Source organism: Misgurnus anguillicaudatus, chromosome 2, assembly GCF_027580225.2.
Source record: "Misgurnus anguillicaudatus chromosome 2, ASM2758022v2, whole genome shotgun sequence".
NCBI classification, from domain to species: Eukaryota; Metazoa; Chordata; class Actinopteri; order Cypriniformes; family Cobitidae; genus Misgurnus; species Misgurnus anguillicaudatus.
In genome coordinates, this window is record NC_073338.2 from 43319422 (window position 1) to 43338286 (window position 18865).

At 41.5% G+C, this 18865-nt stretch overlaps 1 protein-coding gene across 4 annotated transcripts in view; it reads left to right on the top strand.

The window, feature by feature from the left end:
- Window positions 1–860: 860 nt before the first annotated feature.
- Window positions 861–18865, top strand: part of LOC141350574 (NACHT, LRR and PYD domains-containing protein 1 homolog) — a 131654-nt gene continuing 113649 nt past the window's right edge. Inside the window, exons 1-15 of one of the 4 annotated variants that reach the window (XM_073856034.1) lie at window positions 866–2660; window positions 2845–2925; window positions 3527–3598; window positions 3698–3835; window positions 10330–10500; window positions 11123–11203; window positions 11807–11898; window positions 12480–12547; window positions 13091–13167; window positions 13410–13627; window positions 13876–14132; window positions 15052–15168; window positions 15657–15807; window positions 16051–16095; window positions 16194–16468. In XM_073856034.1, coding sequence (XP_073712135.1) covers window positions 991–2660; window positions 2845–2925; window positions 3527–3598; window positions 3698–3835; window positions 10330–10500; window positions 11123–11203; window positions 11807–11898; window positions 12480–12547; window positions 13091–13167; window positions 13410–13627; window positions 13876–14132; window positions 15052–15168; window positions 15657–15807; window positions 16051–16095; window positions 16194–16468 — 3513 coding nt within the window. In that variant the 5' untranslated portion in view covers window positions 866–990. Of the gene's footprint in view, window positions 2661–2844; window positions 2926–3526; window positions 3599–3697; window positions 3836–10329; window positions 10501–11122; window positions 11204–11806; window positions 11899–12479; window positions 12548–13090; window positions 13168–13409; window positions 13628–13875; window positions 14133–15051; window positions 15169–15656; window positions 15808–16050; window positions 16096–16193; window positions 16469–18865 lie in introns of those variants that run through there. The other 3 variants (XM_073856024.1, XM_073856032.1, XM_073856035.1) reach the window with 3 other exon arrangements.

Below are 18865 nucleotides of genomic sequence, written 5' to 3' on the forward strand. Positions count from 1 at the left end.
TTCCAAAGCGAGTACTAAAACTCGGGGGATGGCTCCCTCTGGCGGTGATCGGAGGGCGGAGCAGGCACCTCACTCATGACATTAATGCAATATGTTAAATGACAAGTTCGGTATTTTACACTTAAAGCCCTGTTTTCAGATTGTTTGTTGTGAGGGAGAGCGGTTTTGACTGGGGTTTCGGCGTGTGCGGCTGCCCCGAGAGTTTTCGGGTGTTTGTGTGTCACCTCCGACCTCTACAATGGGTTTAATGGTGCACTGGAACAATCCTTCCTAAAATGCATTAAACCTTCGTTTACAAAGACGTGAAACTCACCTAGTATGTTTACACAAAAATCACTGCAAAAGATGCTTTCCAACAGGTGTTTTAGCATTCGTTGTAAACTGGTGGACCTATTTTTCCAAACGCCTCACACCCGTACATTCTTCCGTTGAGAGCTTGAATAATAGACACTCCAGTCCAGGTGGTGGCGCTAATCCACCATTGCCAATTGCAAGAATAGAAACAAAGTTCCCGGCGCGAAGTAATACCGTACCTCACAGCACGTCTAATACAAGTCAATGGAGTTGGCAAAAACGACGATAAAACCTGTTGGAATGCGTATTTTGCAGCGATTTTTGTGTGAGCATATCAGTGAACACCCCTGAACACTCGGTGAGTTTCACGTCTTTGTAAACGAAAGTTTAATGCATTTTAGAAAGGATTGTTCCTGTGCACCTATAAACCCATTGTAGAGGTGGGAGGTGATACAAGAAACACACGAAAATTCTCTGGGCAGCCGCATATGTCGAAATTTCAGTCAAAACCGTTCTATTTCATCATAAACAATCTGAAAACAGGGCTTTAAGTGTAAAATACCAAACTTGTCCTTTAAATAAATTTCAGTCAGTTGCAAAAGTTCTCTTTATAAGTTTGTCAGTTTTGTGCACTTTAACTAGACCATTCTCCATTTTATTTAACCATTTGTGTTTTTACGAGGATAAAAAAGTTTTATGTTTTTTCTAGAGTGGACAAAGATTGTAGATGAATATAAGATGTCAATGAAAGAGAAGTACATCCAGCATAAGCATGACCACTTTCTCTTGGGACAAGAAGCATCCCTGGCAGACCTGTATACTGAACCAGACATCATTCAGAAAAGTATAAATGGTGGATTTAGAAAAATCAGCGTGAAGGAGATGTTCAGGCTCAATAACCCAAAAACTGTCACTCTTCAAGGAAATCCTGGCAGTGGCAAATCCTTCTTAGCACAAAAAATCATGTTGGACTGGGCATCTGGAGAACATTATCTTATCTTTGATCTAGTTTTCTATCTGAAGTATGAAGAGCTGATGTGTATTTCTGAAGAGATTAATGTGTCTGAACTTTTGAGCTGGAGCTCTAATTTACCATCAAATCTGATATCAGAAATGATATTTCAGTCATCATGTAACATGCTTTTCCTCATTGATGGATTTGATGAGCATAGACTCATGTGTTATGACTATTGCTTGTTACATTACTCCATGAAAGCTCCACCTGACGTCATTGTTTGTGCTTTGCTGAGGAAAGAAATTCATTGCAGATCTTCCCTGCTGGTCATGACTAGAACTAAGGTCAAACAGGGCACAGTGTTTAAAAGATCACTACAGTCACCCTATCACATCAAGATTATGGGCTTTTCTGAGAAGAAAATAGAGGAGTACTTTCAGAAGTTCTTTCAAGATGAAGAAATCTTCAGGAAGGCTTATGAGTCTGTAAAGTCAAATGAAACCCTGTTGACTGCCTGCTCCGTTCCTGTTATCTGCTGGATGATCTGCACAGTTATTAAAGAAAGAGTCAATGATGATGCAAATTTAACAAGAGTTCTGGAAACAACCACATCCATATATGTTGACTTTCTATCCACTGTACTGGAGCATCACTGTCAGGGTTTGAATGAGTCTGTCCCAAACCTGCTGAGGAGTCTGGGTCAACTGGCAGAGAGAGGGATGCTGGAACAACAAGTTCTGTTTGATGAGAAAACCATAAATGAAACAGTCCAAGATCCAGTTAATAATCCATTCTTGAACAAATTCCTATTGGAAAAAAGAATCCAGCAAGAGACAATGTTTAGATTCATACATCTCAGCTTTCAGGAGTTTTTTACTGCTCTGTACTTTGTCTTATTGGATGAAGATGAGTCTCAGAAGAAAGTCAGAGAGCTGCTTCACACTGTAGCGAGAGGATGGGCTTTGTCCTGTTGGTCTGTTGCTAAATTTTCAAATAGAGATTTAGAATTAAGAAATTCAAAGCAGCTACAGTCTGTGATTTTGTTCCTCTGTGGTCTCTGTAAGAATGAAATGATCGACTCAATCTTTAAAAAGCACAATGTGACTGTTAGTATCAACATAAAAACCCAGCTGAAGGAATGGATCCATCAGTGTTTACTGAGATATCAACATAAAAACATGATGTTCATTCTTCGTTGCCTCTATGCGCTTCATGAGAAGAGCTTCATTGGGAAAGTTTTGGGAGATTTGGTTCAGATTGATCTGTCCAAAACTCCACTAAACAAGACAGACTGCTGGGTGCTGTGGTTTTGTTTACAGTGCTGTGAAGGCATCAGAAACCTGAGACTCAATGTTACATCTGATCATCTGAAGATACTTCAGCCTGCATTGTGTAGTTGTGAAGAGCTGTGGTGAGTGAAGATCAGACTGATCAAACACATTAACACTTGACATTAAAGAGCCCAATGAAACACTTTATCCTTCATGAATTAATAAGAATCAAGCTAGAATACATTCACTGTTATCTGAGCTTTAGTCATAATGTGAACTTATGTCTAATGTCTGATGTTGTAGTTGTTCTGTTCACTTTTATAGGTTGATGGTGGATGATTTCTCAGAAGATGTTGAGACTTTCCTCTTAGCTCTTGGAGAAAGAAACATTCTGAATCAGTTGATGTAATGAATATTTATTTCAACATTGTATGTAATGTCTTATTGTTACAGATTGTATCTTCCAATCTCTGTCATCCTGTCATCATTATTTAAAAAAAAAAACAGGTTATCTTATCCGTGAACACTTGATAGGATCATAATGAATATACACACTTGACTCACCATCTATTTCTTCTCATGTCTCTATCAAATGTTAGGAGACTACTGTTATAGACTCTGGTTGCACCTGTGCTACTGGTGTCAGGTTTGGATCAAGCAAAACATCTCTCCTATGTGTGTAAAATAAATAATGATCACCGATTAAAGAGTGTTAGGATTACTAGACCCACATTAGACATGCAGCCAAAGTCACTTCATCATTTGTCAAATGATTTTTAAATAGACAAAAACTGTCCTCCCTCATAGTTGCTTACACTTGAAATATATATATTTTTAACACCTGCTCATTTTTACTGGATAAAACAACAAGTTCTTGTCCTATAAACTAAAACATGAAAAAACAGATGTGGCTGAATTGGCAGTTACAATATATGAAGGTAGCTGTAAAGAGTCCGTTACTGTATGAAGTAATGCACTTATTAAATGTCTTTATTATTTTTAACAGTGTAAAGATGGGTGAAAAGAGAAGCCAAAGCTACTCAGAGATTATTGCTTCAGTCAAAGATGGAGACCTGACGTAAGAAACTCTCACCATTAAACAAGACATTTCATTTATACAAAAGTCTTAATACAACACTTTATTCTTTAATTAAAATGGTTTGTGTGGCTGTTTCAGACTGTCTGTTAGCTGTTGCAAACGTAATCCACGGTTGTCAGAATCACCACAGGTGCTGTCAGAATTAACTTTCACCTGTTCACGCTCAGAGATTTCCAGCTGTAGAAACCTCCTGCAGACACTCCAGACATTACCAAGGTCTGTAAACATTATATTGCGGTTTCCCGGACAGGGTTTATTCTAGTCCCAGACTAAAATGCATCTTTGAGCTGAATTAATTTAAAACTTCTTGCACTAACATATTTTAACATATATCAGTGCCATTGTTTTGTCTCAAAATGCACACCAGTATTGTTTTTGTAAGGTGTGTTTGTAAAAACGACCTAAATGTTCTAAAATAATGTAAAACTAGTTCTGGATTAATCTAAACCCTGGGATACGGCTTATATGTTATTTAAAAAAGTCATAAAACATAATAGCAACATAAAAACATATTAGCAAGTTACCAAAAAATACTAATTTAAACGTCTCGGTTACGTATGTAACCCTCGTTCCCTGAAGGAAGGGAACGGAGACGTCACGTCGTGACCGACGAATGGGGAACCGCTTCGCGGGTGACCTATCTACTTCGAGAACTATCAAAAACGCCAATGAACTTGGCATGCAGGTATTTGCATAATGCCGGCGCCGCCCCGCCAGGTGCGTATATAAGGCGCAGGTGCATAATACCAAATCAGCTATATTATTGCTGAGAAGCCGAGCAACAGTGCCCGGCCTGAACAGCAATGGAACAGCAAACTGTGGCGACGGGAAGTGACGTCTCCGTTCCCTTCCTTCAGGGAACGAGGGTTACATACGTAACCGAGACGTTCCCTTTCAGTCGGTCACTACGACGTCACGTAGAACACTGCGGAAGCCATCCCCTAAGAAGGTTAAATGGATGACATAAAAATATATGAAACAACCGACAGGTTGCTCAAAATAAGTCTCTGAACAATACATGGTATGTTGAGAGGTGCAGAGCAGGCTCTGCTAAGGAAAAACGTGGAGGATTAGAACCCCACGGACTTTACACACAAATGAACCCCACGTAGAGGACAAATGTGGACGCCTAGCCTACACAGGTTTACGGAGAATACATCAGTGATAGGTTGACAGCGGATGCTCCGCAACACCAGCTATCAGGGCGGTGGAGGAGAGGCAAAAACAGTTTTTTAGACGTTTTTGCCCCGATGGCCTTCCATAATGGTGCAAATGTGCAGCACCAAAATAGAGGCTCCAAGCCGACACACGAGCCGACCCTCTGCATTCTTAACTAGTTAGTAGAAAGAACCCGAGTGGAAACCTGTTCGACACGAACACTATAGAATCTTGTGAACGTATAGGTGTCGCCCAGCCTGCAGCTCTACAAATATCTGTTAGCGAGGAACCGCGAGCCAGTGCCCAAGATGATGCCACACTGCGTGTAGAGTGGGCACGTAAATTAAATGGACAAGGCACATTCTGCTTTTGATATGCAAGGGCTATAGTATCCACAATCCAATGGGACATCCTCTGCTTGGTGACAGCTTTCCCTTTCTGCTGACCACCGTAACAAACAAAGAGCTGATCTGAGGTCCTAAAACTTTGCGTCCTGTCTACATACACACGTAGTGCACGAACAGGGCATAACAAAGCCATGGCTGGTTCTGCCTCCTCCAAAGGCAGTGCTTGGAGATTCACCACTTGATCTCTAAAAGGAGTGGTGGGAACTTTGGGCACAAAGCCGGGCCGGGGTCTCAGTGTCACGCTGGATGCAGCCGGCCCGAACTGAAGGCACGATACATCGACCGAAAATGCATGAATATCCCCTATCCTCTTAACAGAAGCCAAAGCAAGGAGAGTTAAAGTTTTCATTGTAAGAAATTTAACACTCACACTATGCAGAGGCTCAAATGGGGCTTCCTGGAGTGATTTCAGCACCAAGGACAGGTCCCAAGGAGGAATAGAGGGGGGACGCCTCTGAGAAATCTAATGACTAGGTCGTGCTGACCCACTGTTCTACCGTTTACGGGTGAATGGTGAGATGATATCGCAGCGATATCGACCTTAATAGTGGATGGTGACAGCCTATTCTCCAAACGACGCTGGAGATATAAAAGCACAACACTAATCGGGCATTCTCGGGGGTTTTCACTTCGGGAAGAACACCAGTCGACAAACAGGTTCCATTTAAGCGCGTAAGCCTGTCTCGTAGACGGCGCTCGCGCAGCAGCAATAGTGTTAGATACCTCTTGCGGTAAATCACTCATATCCTCCGTGCCCCGTCCAGAGACCACACATGGAGGTTCCACAGGTCGGGGCGCGGGTGCCATAATGTGCCCTCTTGTTGAGAAAGAAGGTCCTTCCTCAGGGGAATCTTCCACGGAGGGGCTGTCGCGAGGAGAGAGAGTTCTGTTAACCATCTTCTGGTTGTCCAATACGGTGCCACCAACAGCACGCTCTCCTCGTCCTCCCGGATTTTGCATAAGGTTTGCGCAATGAGGCTCACCGGAGGGAACGCGTATTTGCGCATGTTTCGCGGCCAGCTGTGTGCCAATGCATCCACGCCGAGCGAGTCGTCGGCTAGTGAATAGAACAGGCGACAATGGGTCGTCTCTGGGGAAGCAAACAGATCTATCTGCGCTTTGCCGAAACGTCTCCAAATTTGCTGAACCGCAATGGGGTGGAGTCGCCATTCGCCGGGACGCGCAGCCCGAGAGAGCGCATCCGCCTCTACATTGAGCGTGCTCGGGATGTAAATGGCACGAAGAGACCTCAAATTCTTCTGACTCCAAGTGAGGAGGTGACGGGCGAGATGCGACAGGTGACGCGAGCGTAAACCGCCTTGACGATTGATGTACGCCACGGTCGCAGTGTTGTCTGTTCGAACTAATACATCTTTGCCCCGTAACTCGTTGCTGAAACGGACGAGCGCAAGATATACAGCCCACATTTCCCGGCAGTTTATGTGCCAATGCAGCTGGGGTGTCGTCCAGACCCCCGAAGCCGCAAGCCCATCATACGTGGCCCCCCACCCCGTGTCTGACGCATCTGTGCATACTATCGCATGCCTGGAGACCTGTCTCAGAGGCACACCGGCTCTGAGAAACGCACGGTCTAACCACGGAGTGAAAGTGCGACGACACGCAGGTGTAATGATAACACGGTGAATGCCGCGCAGCCACGCTCTCCTCGGGACTCGATCGTGAAGCCAATGCTGAAGCGGTCGCATATGAAGCAGTCCGAGCGGAGTTACAGCTGCGGCTGCTGCCATATGGCCCAAAAGCTTCTGAAATTGTTTCAGCGGGACCGCGCTCTTGCTCTTGAATGTATTCAGGCAAGTCAGAATCGACTGTACACGCGCTTCTGTTAGACGAGCTGTCAAATCGATCGAGTCCAGTTCCATACCGAGAAAAGAGATTCTCTGCACGGGGCAAAGCTTGCTCTTTTCCCAGTTGACCCGAAGACCCAAACGAGCGAGGTGTTTTAAAGTTAAATCTCTGTGATCGCACAGCGTCTGACGCGTTTGAGCTATTATTAGCCAATCGTCCAGATACGCGAGAATGCGCACACCTCTCTCTCTCAGGGGTTTTAAAGCCCCCTCCACTACCTTGGTGAATACACGGGGCGACAGAGAGAGCCCGAATGGGAGGACTTTGTACTGGTATGCTCGCCCCTCGAACGCAAAGCGGAGAAACGGCCTGTGTCGGGGGAGAATCGATACGTGAAAGTACGCGTCCTTCAGGTCGATAGATGCGAACCAATCGTTTGGACGAATGCATGGAAATATGCGTTTGGGCGTCAGCATTTTGAACGGCATTCTGTGAAGTGCACGGTTCAGCGAACGCAGGTCCAGGATCGGTCGCAAGCCGCCGCTTTTCTTGGGTACAATAAAGTAAGGGCTGTAAAACCCCGACCTCATCTCGGCTGGAGGGACCGGCTGGATCGCGTCTTTCACCAATAAGACAGCGATCTCCGCACGGAAGACGTGCGCATCGGCAGCTCTCACCGTAGTGAAACGAACGCCGGAGAATTTGGGGGGACGCCGAGCAAATTGGATCGCATAGCCGAGACGAATCGTGCGTAAAAGCCAACGCGACGGGCTGGGAAGCTGTTCCCACGCCCCCAGATACCGTGCGAGGGGGACTAAAGGCACGATCGGTGTACCCGCGGCGGGCGCAACGGAGGTGATCGCCGGTGTGTGCGTAACGGCCGCACCGACAGCAGTGTTGTGCGTGATAACACTCACCTGAGTCCGTTGCTGGGTGGTTGAGTAAGGGAGGCTCTGCTGAAGACACCTCACACCACTCGATGCACCCTCTGGCGAAGGAGGAGGGAGACGATGGGTTATAAGCCCGTAGCTGTCTCCCACCGCCTGAGAAGTCGGAGAGCGCGGTGGGGTTATGAGCCCGTGCGTCGCTCTCGTTCTCCTCTGATGAGTCGGAGAACGAGGGGGGGTTATGAGCCCGCTCGTGTCTCCGGCGCTCATCTGAAGACCTAGAGATGGAAGTGGAATTCGCTCTTTTTGTGAATTTGTGGGTGCCGACTGAAAAGTCGGCGGAACAGAAAAATGAAACAAAAGATTCCCCAACCGGCCCTCCTCCGGTGGGGGGAGTGGTGCCTTCACCATCTCCCGAAGAGCGATCCCTTCCATCTCTAGGTCGCCCGTCTCAGGGCCGCTTAGATCTTCTTTTACCACCCTTTGAAGCGGGCTGAGCGAGCGGGGCGGGCTGCTGACGACCGGTTCCTCGCTTCTTAGAAGAGCCCCGGGGAGGAACGGAGGCGGAGGCAGGCGCAGGACGCTTCCGACGTGGCATGATCTGAGCGATGGCCTCAGTCTGCTTCTTGGCCACGGAGAATTGCTGCGCAAACTCCTCGACCGTCTCGCCGAACAGGCCGGTCTGGGAAACCGGAGCATTCAGGAGCCGGGTTTTATCAGCGTCCTTCATGTCCGCCAGACACAGCCAGAGATGGCGTTCCTGGACTACCAGGGTAGACATCGCACGCCCGACGGCGCGTGCGGTGACCTTGGTCGCACGAAGCGCCAGATCTGTAGCCGCACGTAGTTCGGAGAACTCCGCCGAGTCGTGACCTCCCGCGTGCAGATCCCTCAGAGCCTTAGCCTGGTGAACCTGCAGCAATGCCATGGCATGCAGGGCAGAGGCTGCCTCCCCACAAGCCCTGTAAGCAGCACCGGACAGCGCCGAAGACTGCTTACAGGCCCGTGAGGGGAGAGTAGGCTGGTCCCGCCAGGAGGAAGCGACACCGGCCGGACACAACTGCATCGCGACCGGGCGCTCCACTGACGGGATACCAGTGTACCCCTTGGCATCTCCACCCTCGAGAGAGGTGAGAGGTGAAGGCTGATACGGCCGGTTCCGGGCGGAAAACGGGGTTTTCCACGACCGCGTCAGCTCTTCATGCACCTCGGGGAAGAAAGGCACCGGGGGCGGGGACTGAGAAGCTGTGGCACCCCCGAAGAACCAATCATCGAGGCGTGACGGTTCAGGTGGGAGAGGTTTAGTCCACTCCAAGCCGACCGCCTCCGCCGCCCGAGCGAGCATGGCTGCCATCTCGGGGTCGAACGCGGAAGCCGCAACCTGGCCCGAAGGCGGGAGCGGATCCGGATCGACGTCCGAGGCTGACAACCCCCCCTCCGACGTTACGGTGGATATCGCGTCAGGTGGAGGCTCGACAGAGCGCGATGACACCGTAGAACACGGGCCGCTCGTCTCCATCGGGACCTCCGCTGGCAACGGATCAGGGCGCTGGGAGCTACTGGACGAACCAGCAGACCGACCCAGCACCGTTATACGGAGGTCATCCTTCGCAAGTCTGGTAGCTGCGCCCTTAGCAGCACCAGACTGGGAAGGCGGGGGCCGTTGCCGGAGGAACGACACCCGTCTCCGCAAATCCGCCATAGTCATAGCCTCACAGATGGGGCATGAGCTATCACGCAACGCTGCCTCTGCGTGCTGGAGCCCCAGACACGAAAGACAACGCTTGTGGCCATCCTGGGGGGCGATAAACACACCGCATCCAGAAACGGAGCACGGACGGAAATCCATCTTTAAAAAGACGACCCCGACCGTGACACGAATGAGTGTCTGTCTTTAAAAAGACACAAAGCTCAAACGTGCTGCTCTTTCAGGGAAATCACTCTTTTGTGCGAGCTGGTGAAACACACAGGGAGAGGCAAACGCACTCACTCGAACTCAAGTCCTAAATTAAAGAGACAGAGAGAGAGAGAAAGGGTGGAAAAAAACACTGCGAGCCTCCGCTGAGGTGTCTTTGCCCAACCAACTTCAGCAAGCTGAGATATTTTCTTCCCACACAGAACAGGATCTACGAAGATCAGTTTAACAGCTTCTCGAGAGCAGATGTCTGCCGGCTTCGAAGCAATAAAGCTGATTTGGTATTATGCACCTGCGCCTTATATACGCACCTGGCGGGGCGGCGCCGGCATTATGCAAATACCTGCATGCCAAGTTCATTGGCGTTTTTGATAGTTCTCGAAGTAGATAGGTCACCCGCGAAGCGGTTCCCAATTCGTCGGTCACGACGTGACGTCGTAGTGACCGACTGAAAGGGAACTATTGCATTCCAATGTTTGCATTTAAGTATTCTAGTATTAACATCAGGTGGCAAATGTGATTTACCTTTTTTTTTAGTTTTGGAGGTTCTGGTGAAGGGGTTTTAGTAGAGACAGTCACTGTGACGAATGCCCTGCAATCTTTGTCTGGTTTGAAGAAAGTCCATCTGGAGGTGGACAAATGGACTGATGAATGGATTTCAGTAATCTGTTCCCTCATCCAGACCTGTCCCAGTCTCAACAAACTCAAGTAACAGAAAGATCAGCTTTATAGACTTTATCCTTGAGAATTTTAAACTTTGTTAAAGTTTACCATTCTCAAAAATGAAATGTTAAATGTAATGCTAAATTCACTTTAGTATGTCTGAAGCTTTTGTGAGGATCTTGTTTGTATAATGAGTCATGGAAAGTGTTTTCTTCCTCTTTGAATGTCAAAATAGTACTAAATAGTAATAGAAATACGATCTTTATTAAGTGTATGTGATATCAAATAAACATTCTTGACATGTAAGCAGTTAGATTGCATTACCAAAAATGTTTTGTTACTGACTTTTTAATGTAGTTTACAATACATCACCTGTATGTAACATTTTTATTTAAATTGATGCAGATGAGGATCCCCAGTAAAATTAGAAGTTTAAGATTAACAAAAACTTAAATAAGTGTTGTAGAAATATATTGTTCATTGTAAGTTCATGTTAACTAGTTGCACAATGTTAATAAATGAAACCTCATTGTATAATTTAACTGTTTTATCATTATGCCATCTAGGAAAGCACAAAATTGACCAAGTGTGTAGTTTATAATTATACATTTTTTTCATCACAGCAAACCAGAAATGCATATGCAGCTAAACATTTTATTGATTTTAGGATAAATACCAGATTATCGTTTATTCCATTGTTGGTAACCCTGAAGGAATCACTGAGACTGAAGGGCTGGACCATGACAGTGTAAGTATACAATTAATCAAGCATTCAAATATATATAATTGTGTATGTTTGTGTGTGTTTGTCTGCTTCTTTATTTCTGCAGGTTTCTAATGTTAGAGCAGTCATTGTTAAACAGCAAATTAATGTATTCGCTTTGTTGTGTCACAAAAAATACTATTTCTGGGATAAAGCATCCATTCATTTTAAGTGAGATAACAATCTCAAAAGCTATTTATGAGTGCTATTTATTCCTATCACGTCTTTAAAATTTCACAGTGCACACTACTTCACAATGTACTCTACTTCTGGCTCACGGCATACCGGACACCAATATTTAAACGATTAATAAAAGATGAATCATAGTCTGGTCATCCGGGATTTCAGGATGGAAACTATTGTTTGTCGTTGGCTTTAAGCATCTGATAGAGCAGTGGTTCTCAAGGGGGCCGCGAGATGGTGCCAGGGGGGTCCCAGTATTATGACATTTTATAAAATACATTAATTTATCATAAATTCTGTGTATTGAAACCTTTGAAAAATAAGGCTACTAACCAACAGCAATATGTTGTATAATTTAATATGTTTCTGTAAAATCAGTGTACTGTAAAATGTTGTGTCCTGTAGCTGCAGGAAGTCAATGTTGATTGAGCGTGTCAAGAAGAGAGACAGGAAGAGTTTGACAGATGAGGAGCCGAAGACAAAAGAGAGAGAAAATGGTGAGAGCAAAAATATGTATATTTATTCCATCTTTAAATGTGATGTGTTTTTAATTGAATGGTTTGTATAAAAACTTGGCCTTGAAGCAGTTCTGTTCTGAAATATCAATCTTATGGCTGTCCTTTCATTAGACTTTATAAACAACACATTTATGAGAAGTTTAAGACTTAATGTCATGCAGCTTGAGTGTTGCAGTTTATGGAAATAATGTTTAAACAATTATAAGACGTATAAAATGTACATTTTAGGAAATGCACTGAAAATGCTGATTGCTTGTCTCTAAATGGTCATCTGTGAGTGTTTAAAATAAATATATATATATAAATTAAAATAATCAAAACTGTTTGCTTTTGTTTTTAACTTAAATTAACAACATAATGCCACTTAGTGGACAGCAATAAAACTGCCCAATTAAAAAAGACTCCAATGCTCCAATAGATGAATACTGACTTTAAAAAGTAATACAATAGTTATTAACCTACTGTAAATATGTAGTCATTTCTGATGTTTGTTTGAGTGAACAGTGTAAATTGTAAACCTTTGGATTCATATAACATTTGAATTGTGTTTTGTTTGACAGAGGATGAGAGTTGGGATTCTGTGTCATGTGTATCATTAGGAGCTAAATCATCTTCTACAGACCAACCAGTGAGAACTTAAATAACATTCCTGAATGAATCAACAAGCGCTAAAATGTTTTCATGTTTATTCCTCCTATAGTAAGGTTAAAGTTTAATGTTTATAGATTAAAATAGTTTGATTAAAACTAATAATATAAGGCTGTAACACATTCTACAAGTTACAGTGCTAAATACTCTGCATTTTACATCCCAGTAGCTCTGGTTTGCATTACTTTCAAATAACAAATTTCATTACAATAAAAAAAAAGGTTTAGGGGAGGTTTCCTGAACAGGGTTTAGATTAATACAGGCCGTGGTTATATTAGAACATTTAAGACGTTTTTATAAACAAACCTTATAAAAACAATACTGGTGTACATCTTAAGACAAAACAATGGCACTGATATGTTAAGATGTGTTGGTGCAAGGTGTTTTTAAATAAAAGCATCTCAAAGATGCTTTTGATGATTAATATATAAAGCATATCAGTAAAGAATAACTTGCAGTGCAAACAGCAGTAGTTTTATAATTAGCAAATGAATGATTTTCTTTATCACTGCATGTATTTCAGTGTTTAGAAGATGTAGAAGTCTTCACACCTGAATATATTGACAGAGACGACGAGAGCAAAGCAACATACTTATACAGGTAAAAATATTAAGCAAATTTTAAGTCATGTTACTGTATTCATTGAAGTGTTCTGGATGGTTTCATAAATCTCTGTTAATGTCACATTGAATTTAAATCTTGGAATTTTGTGTAAGCCACTAGATTAACCCTTTAACTGCCACACCAAGAAAAAGGCATTTTAATTTTTTTTTTTTTTTTTGCATTTCTTATCTCCTTATTATGCTAGTTAACACAGTGTAGTTGATTCATCTATTTTTTAGGTTTGTTTCTCCACATGCTGGTCAGTTTCAGTGCAGTTTGACAAACCTTGTGTTTGTGATGGAGGGTAAAGGAGAGGTGTTGTATAAAATCGTGTCCTGGGATCCACGGCTCTTAGATGGTTTGGGTCAGATGCAGCCTGCAGGTCCCTTGTACAACATTGACTGTTTTAAAGGTTCAATCTCACAACTGCATCTTCCACACTGTGAAGTTTTCTCTGGTATGTTTATTTTTTTATCCTCAAAATAATATTAATATTTTTCACTAATGTAACTGAAGCAATGAAAAGTGATGAATAATTTTCTTGTCAGTTCAAAATAAATTAAGTGAAGAGCTCAGCATCTCACATTATTATACGTTGTCAACGACATTTTAGTCACTGTTATGAAATAATAAAGTATATTTTTAATAATATAAAATGTATATTTTAAAATAAAGTTTTACCAAAATCGTAAATGTCTTTTACAGAGAAAAATGAAGTCAGTTTGGCTGTAGCACATTTCTCTGATGGTAATGTAGAAATCTTGCAGTCGATCAAAGTGAGCAGCACTCACGTGATTATTAATATCACAGAGTTTTCCCTGTTTGGACTCATAAAAGATATCATATTCCCTGTGTATCCTGTCTGTGCACAAGTTCTGCTTTTCCTTCGACCAAAATCTGTTGCACACAAGCAGAAAATACTGAATGTTCACTTGCTTCCAGGGAATGTGCCCTTATCGGAGGTAAACCTTAAAGCATTATTCCTCCTTTAAAATAAAATAAACATAAAAAATGACAATACATATCAGTGGTGGTCGATGACTTCTTTTTCGAGTGTGCACAATGCAAAGCTTGTCACAACATGTATGTAACCCCTCGTGTGTGGCTCATCATTTCAAAATGTGTGTTTAGCGCCTCATGTGAACCATGTGCATCACACTTGAAGGGTTTATGATAAAAGTGATGCTTGCGTTTGTCAGATACTCAATGAATGTCTTGGGAGTATTTTGTGAACGTGAGCGTCTCTTTTATCATAAACCGTTTCGAAGCATGTGCAGCAGGCACTTATTTTGACAAGATGCATGATGCACATGGTTAACATGACGTTCTGAACACATATATTTAGAATTCTCGCCTCAGCTGCCACTGCATTACACTCTAAAAAAATATTGGGTTGTTTTTAACCCAGGGCTGGGTAACTATTGGACAGAACACATTTCTGGGTTAAAATGACCCAAATAATGAGTTGTTTTTACCCAACTGCTGGGTTTTTGTTAATCAACCCATTATTTGGGTCAGAAATGTGTTCTGTCCAATAGTTACCCAGCCCTGGGGAGAAAACAACCCAATGTGCATTATAACAAATTGGGTTTAACTACAGGATATAGGGAAGGTTTACAGTACATCACTTTTATTTTAAATGATTAGACTACTTCGAAATTATAGATTTATTTGTTTAATATTAACGTTAACATTAGCACTGCTTGTGTAGTTTAAATCTGAAAATTCAGATTCTTTGTATACAGGAATCAAATTACTGTACTTAAAGTGAGCTTAGGCATCTTTTCATATTTAAAAAGAGACTTTCTCAATATACACATGATATAATACAACAACGTGTTTTGCGTTTCTTCTCATAACAGAAATCTTATTTTATTTAAGGTTCAGAGTCAACATCTGGAGAAAACATACATTGAGACAAGTTCAATTTGTCATCTGATTCCTGGCAGAGAATACAAACTGTGTTGTCATCCAGACGAATGTGAAGTGCAGCCACCGGTACTTTGATATTTCAATAGATTTAAACAATTACATATATTGTGCAACCTCTTTAGATGCAAATCATAACATAACATAACCTCAACTACCTCACAGCTTTTAGTTCTTACAAAATAATAATACGTCATTACCTTTGGGGCGACCGTGGCCTGATGGTTAGAGAGTCGTGCTTGCAAGGTTGCCAGTTCAAGTCTCGCGGCTGGCAGGTGGTTGCAACTGAGGTGTCCCTAAGAAAGGCACATTTTTCCTTAATTGCTTCCTGCAGGGATAGCTGCCCACTGCCCATAGGTGTGTGTGTGACCGGGATGGGTTAAATGCAAAGGTCACATTTCGAGTATAGGCTCATACTTGACAGTAATGTCACTTTGACTAATAAAACCCAAAATTTGATTAGATTAATAGTTTTTTATCAGATTGGGTTTTTTGGTGAAATATAAAGTTTAAAAATTATTTTTTATTTAAAGTATTTTTATTTGACCTTTTTTCAGGATGAGGTGTTTGATTGTAATTTTGGCCCAAACTTTCACACTACATTTGAAGTGTTTCTGAATGTCAGCATTGAGGAGGTCAGGCTTGGTCTTCTGGATTCAAATAATAAAGGGAAAGAAGTGTGGAAGCAACGACGAGTTCTTCTCTCAGGTACTTGATGAAATTCTGTTGTTAGAAGCAAATCAGTTTATGAAGTGAGAATTAGAGATCAGTTGTTTGTCGATATAAAGAGTCATTGAGAGGAATGATATATTAAATGCCATTTAAACATTCAGTGATCTACAGCGACACAGCTGCTCAAAGTTTTTTTTCTTTTTATTGACAAATTTCTAATCTAAGCTATAAATATTATGATGGATATTTCTTTTTTGATCATGTCTTATTATTTAAAAGCACCAGCTCAAGGTGTGGAACCTCCAGTTGGCAGAAGGTTTACAGGTACGGTATGACTTCTATGCTTAACACTTCAATTAAATGTTTATTATTGTGCTTATATCACACATATCAACATCTGAATCTGCGTTTGCTTCAATCAGAATCTGAATTTTTGGACAAACACAGAGATCAACTGATTCAAAGAGTCACATCAGTGATGGAGATAGCTGACTGTCTCATGAGCAAATACATGATTACAAGTGAAATGTACAAGAAAGTACATAGTGCAGAACCACGACAGGAGAAGATGAGGATTGTCTTTGATGTTCTTGAGTCAGGAGGTTCAGCTGTAAAAGCAGAATTCTGCAGATTGCTGAAAGAGAAGGAACCTCATCTAGTGGATGAATTGGAGTCTGAACCCAGTACATCTCAGTAATGCTGAAGAGAGAGAACATCAAAGATTAAATTAAGATGAACATCTCTGTTTGAGAATTGAGATGTAAAGTGCAGTTTCAGACTTATGTTAATATGTACCACATCTTTTTTACCAAACCACATTATCTGACCTCATGTATTTACAGGAATATTAATTGTTGTCAGGGAATGAGTTGTGAAGTTATTAGGGGTCAAGCCCTGAAGGGGCGATTTTAATTAGGGGCATCCCCAGAGCTATCTTCATGTTATTTGTATTATACATATATACAGTACGGTACAGTAATATATTTTATGTTAGATCAATTACAGCAATGTGTAAGTACAGTGGGCACATCAATCTTGGCAATTTTTGTATCGCGTGTCCTTTGTGAATTGACAGTTGACCGCTGTGAGAAATGGCATCCCCTAAAAAATAACATGGTTTTATAAAATTGTAAAAATGTGTCAACCATGTTTTGGTGGAAATTTTGTAAAGGATGTTTGTTAACTTGGTCAGTGTACTCAAACTGAGTGAGGGTCCAAATCTGCCTAAACAGTTTAGCAACACTGACCTGGATGTACCAAAGGGATGGAGGCAGGTAACTGGGTGACGGAAAGGTGTTTACTTACAATGTAATGTGTAGAGGCAGTTTCCAATAAAGTGACGGTGATATTAAAAAGTCCTTATTGACAGTAGGAAAAAAATCCAGAAATGGTGATAAAAAATATCCAAAAATTTATTTACAACAGGCTGTGTAAAATATTTACAAGTGGAAGTCTAAACCAATAAATTGGTCCAATACACTGTAACACACAGAAGTTTCAGGTATACTGACTCACTCAACGAGCCCTGAACTAGTGATGGTCGTTTTCAAAGCACTGCTTCATGAGGCTTCGAAACATTTTTGCTATTATTTTGTAAAAAGAATTGTAAAATGTTTGGACATATCTGCTATTACACTTTTTTGACCAGCAGGGGTCACCAGCGTGTGTGGGGTTTCGAACTGCTTCGAAAAACTGAATCAATCAGTTTTAATAAAGGGCTAACAATTTTTGACCGTGAGATTACAATTTCACAACTTGCGGATGACACAACCGCAAGGATACAACTCAGGTTGCGGGGGCCCTTGAATCTATTAATACCTTTTCACAAGCTTCTGGTTTAAAATTAAATATCCCCAAATGTGAAATTCTTTGTTTATATGATAACCTTGAAACCTCTGTAAATAATATACCCATCAAAGACAATGTGAAGTATCTTGGTGTCCAAATCTTTAAGAAAATTTCACTTAGGCAAGAAATGAATTTCCTTCCTAAAATTAAAAAAGCAAAACTAATATTCAACAATTGGCTTCAAAGAGATTTATCCTTTCTTGGTAGAGTTCTTTTAATAAAAGCTGAAGGTCTATCTCACTTTATATACCCATCTCTCTCACTTTTTGTTCATGATAATACATGTAAAAAAATTAATAGTTTATTGTTTAACTTCTTTTGGAAAAACAAACATCAACATTTGAAAAAACAAGTTATCTGTAAGAAAAGTGATGGAGGTTTTGACATGTTTGATTTTTTTGACGTTAATTACACCTTCAAAGTAAATTGGATAAAAAATTGTGTCAATTCACCAGATTCTTTTTATTCCACAAAATATCTTTAAAAAAGTGGGAGGGCTTAAATTTTTGTTAACTTGTAACTTCTCTTCCTCTAAACTCCCCATAAAACTTTCTAAATTCCATGAACAAGCTCTGTTGGCATGGAAACTCTGTTTTGTTCACAATTTCTCCCCACATAAAGTGAAACTATGGAACAACGAAAGCATCTTAGTAAAGAACAAGTCAATTTTTTTTAAGAACTGGCATGAGAAAGGTATTGATTATCTTTGTGATATGCTAGATTCACGTGGGAATGTTTATTCTTATTATGATTTCATGTCTAAATACGATTTCCCAATTGTCCATAAGGAATTTCTTACAGTTGTTAAAGCTTAATGGTCTTGTTCATTTAATGAGATGTCATTTATTATTTGAAGAAATTGTAAAAAGTGAACAGAGTTTTTTAGTTGAAAACAAGAGTATTTTTGACCCAAAATGTAGTAACAGAAATATAAGAAATGTGTTTCAGTCAAAGAAAAAAATAACTCAGAGGGGTAAATTTTTTTTGGAATTCTTTAATAAATAAAATTAATTGGAAAAAAGCATGGATACTACCTTATAAATTTTGTGTCCCCAAATAAAGTTAAAGAATTACATTTAAAAATTTTGCATAACATCTACCCCACTAATGAGATTATATCTAAATTTAGTAACACTAATTTGAATTGTACTTTTTGTAAGTTTGCAACTGAATCAGTTGATCATGTTTTCTTCAAATGCCCCCTTGTAAAAGAATTTTGGTCTGATTTATCAAGGTTTCTGGGTTC